Here is a 3,295-nt window from a genome sequence, read left to right on the forward strand (position 1 = left end):
AAAAAAAAAAAAAGACAGTCATTCTCAGATTTCAAATTTTAACTCCAAAAATACTGAGAATCACCAATTTGTGACAGCTAGTTTCTGTTTTGCAGTGACATTTCTTAACATTATTTTTTCTCCCCAGCACAGAGCCAAAAGGGTGTTGTAAGCTATTATTTTCTATAGGAGTGGTTCTAGTCCAGAGAGTCAACAATTAACTAATACCTGCAGTGCTTGGCAAAGTGGCCAATTTCTGCAAATTCTCCAGTAGAAGGCCCAAGTTTGGGAAAGTCTTCTTCACAGCCTGGAGGAGTTTTACCAAACTCTCAGCAGTCAGGGTCTTCCCTTCAGTCATTCTGTGCAACAAATTTTCTATCGTCTCCTTGGGTGTTCCGCCCTCACAGCAATTCAGAATCACCTGCAGTGGCAAGCAATCAACCAGACACCAGTTACTGGCAATTCGAAACTTATCTGACACACCACCGGAAAACCCAGAGATGGCATTACGAAGATGCCCCGTTTCCCAGTCCTCTTACGCTGTTCTCCAGCACTATTTTCTGTTTTCATAGTTTCTTCCTTGTTTCAATAAAAATCCAAAACATTCTCCAAACAAATAACTCCGCAAAAATCTTTCTTTCTCAATTGCAGGTTTGTGTATATTCTCTGCTGCAAACAGCTTGTGTTTTGTGGAAACATTCTTAAACTAGGCCTATATGATAAGCAAAGTAGCTTGTATCTTACTTAGTTCTTTAGTTTGTTTAGACACTAAGATTGAGAGACACAGTCTGGCAGTTAATTAATATGGTATAATGTTTTTCAATCTCTGTTCAGTAGTTCATGACACTGGTAGAGGTTGTAATTTCAGAGTAATTCTACTATTTTACTTCCTTCCATTATATTTGCATAGTAATTTGAGTACCCAGATAATTTAGAGTCTGTAGACTCTAAAATAATAGATTTTAAGTGCCTTTTTGGATTATTTTTCTTGTGAATTCTTTATTATCCATTTCTCTCATTCCCAACGGCCATATGCATTAGTCCCAGTCACAATTCAACACTTCTATACTCACTCGTCCTTCCTTGGCATGCTAGAGGATTTTCTGAGTCAAAAGGGCACAGAGCTCCAGCAAAAGGTTGAAAAATAAAACACGTGACAGACATTTTATAGATATTTTCCTATTAGAATAGAACGATTTCTTAATGGACTACAATGTAGTATGCATCCCTTAGCGCTATGAAACTGATAAAGCAGGGGATTATTTCAATATATGCAATCTACAGATCCACAGTCACTGAATTTTGAGCTTTCCTTTGGGAAAATGCCAGCTCTCAAGAGAAACAGTCAAGCAGATCAATCATGATAGTATGCCAGAGGCCGCCATTATCAAATTAACTTCCATTTTAAAATAATGAATTTAGTTTTAAAACCAAATTGGCTTTATATGTATGAAAGGAATACATATATAATAAGTCAAGCTGTCATATTCCTTGTCAGTACGAACAGAGTCTCTGTCTTTGTTTAAGGTCTAATATATAGATTTCCATTAAATACTAAATGAATCATAATTTAAAGTTTAAGAGTTTGTCTCTAAAAACCATACTGATTTCACCACTTAATCTTAGCTTTTAGGCAATAATCTGATGCAAAATGAGGCAGTCAATTACTGTTAAGAGTAGGTATGGGCTGAAAGCCAGTGAGACCTGGTTTGAACCATAGCTCTAACATTTATTGCCTTTGTAACCTTGGGCAAGTTATTGGATTCACTGACCCTTATGTTCCTAATTTGCAAAAGCAGATAACATTACCAACTCTTGTGCAATTGATACGAGGATTCTGTAAAGTGAAAGTACTATTTACCGAGCCTAGCACAACTCCTAGGGCGCAAGTGATCTTTAACAGAAAAATAAAGTTCTGTTAGGGTACCCATTCCACATGAAGTCGAAATACTGTGGTGGGTCAACATTCACCCCTACACTCCTACGTTGTTAGTGTGAAGCTCTGGTGGAACCCCAATCTTAAGAAGTGTTTTTGTGATTTATAACTAATTTAAGTTCTTCTGCTTCAGCTTTCTCTATCAAGTAAAGTGAAAGTGACAGAAGAAAATGACACTGTGGTCTATCTTGCTGCAGAGAATGAAGCTGAGCTTGGGCCCTACCTATGAAGGCCGTTTTGCCAAGATAATGAAACGGTTCAAAGGACACATCCAATCTAGCTAATCAGGAAAAGGTCTGAATGAGTAATTGAATGAAATCACTAAAGAGGGAACAAGGAATTTCTAGAGATACAAGCAATTTACTTAAACAGAATGCCTGAAATGACACTTAATCTGAAGTCTAAGGAAAAAACAGAAGTTTAATCTTTTCTTTTTTGTATTATTATCTTTCTCTAAGAAGTCAAAGGACTTAAATTCTGAAAAACAGAATTAATTTGCAAAATACAATTTTGAGACAGACAGTTACTTCTCTTACTTATATACACATACATGTGCAATATAAGATTACTGAGCAAATAAAATCTAGGATCCAGTCTGCGCTACAAATCCAGGGCTTAGTCATTATACCAATGGTTTCTAAAAACATTTAAGTCACTTCCCATGGTTTTAAGAATTGATGCTGCTTCTATCCCTATTCTTGCTTTCCAGATATAAAAATATTTTTAGCACAAAGTTGAAATCAATAACACCAACAAATACAGTTACCTAGTTGTCCTGAGAAGCCATGCCAGCAGTTTTATGAGGATTTTAGTAGCTGGCTGGTGGGAGAGTAAATTGGCACAACCTTCCTGAAGGGCAGTTCAGCAGCATATATCAAACACTTGAAATTTTTTACACTTTCTATTCCAAAATTCCACCTCTTAGAAATTTGTCTAAGGAAATAATTTAAGAAGTATGCACAGATTTGTGGGCAAGGATGTGCTCTACATCATCACTTAATTATACCAAAAAACCTGCAAACAATGGCTGGTCCAAAGGTAGTGAGTGATCTCACTTGACTGTTCACGGTCAGTTACAGATTGAACTCCTTGTTCTACTCTTGCCGCTTGTCTCACTACTGCACTTGACTGGTCTTTAAAAAAAAAAAACAAACCTGCAAACAAACATCCAGCATGTATGGTATGGCCATCAGACAGGATACAATACAACTATCAAAATCCATGTCATAGGTATAGTAATGTATTGACAAATTAAATAGAAAACCAAGTTAAAAAACTGTATGTTTGGCTCGGTGCCTGTGGCTCAAGTGGCTAAGGCACCAGCCACATACACCTAAGGTGGCGGGGTCGAATCCAGCCCAGCCCGCCAAACAACAATGA

At 37.0% G+C, this 3,295-nt stretch overlaps 1 protein-coding gene across 1 annotated transcript in view; it reads right to left on the reverse strand.

Annotated features, from left to right (window-relative positions):
- ZBTB40 (zinc finger and BTB domain containing 40) overlaps positions 1-3,295 on the reverse strand; it is a 74,412-nt gene that overhangs the window by 23,210 nt on the left and 47,907 nt on the right. Inside the window, exon 6 of the mRNA XM_003783813.3 lies at positions 208-400. Within this exon, the coding sequence (XP_003783861.1) occupies positions 208-400 (193 nt within the window). The remainder of the gene's footprint in view (positions 1-207; positions 401-3,295) is intronic.

Source organism: Otolemur garnettii, unplaced genomic scaffold (assembly GCF_000181295.1).
Source record: "Otolemur garnettii isolate 467f Iridium unplaced genomic scaffold, OtoGar3 scaffold00009, whole genome shotgun sequence".
Classification (NCBI taxonomy): Eukaryota; Metazoa; Chordata; class Mammalia; order Primates; family Galagidae; genus Otolemur; species Otolemur garnettii.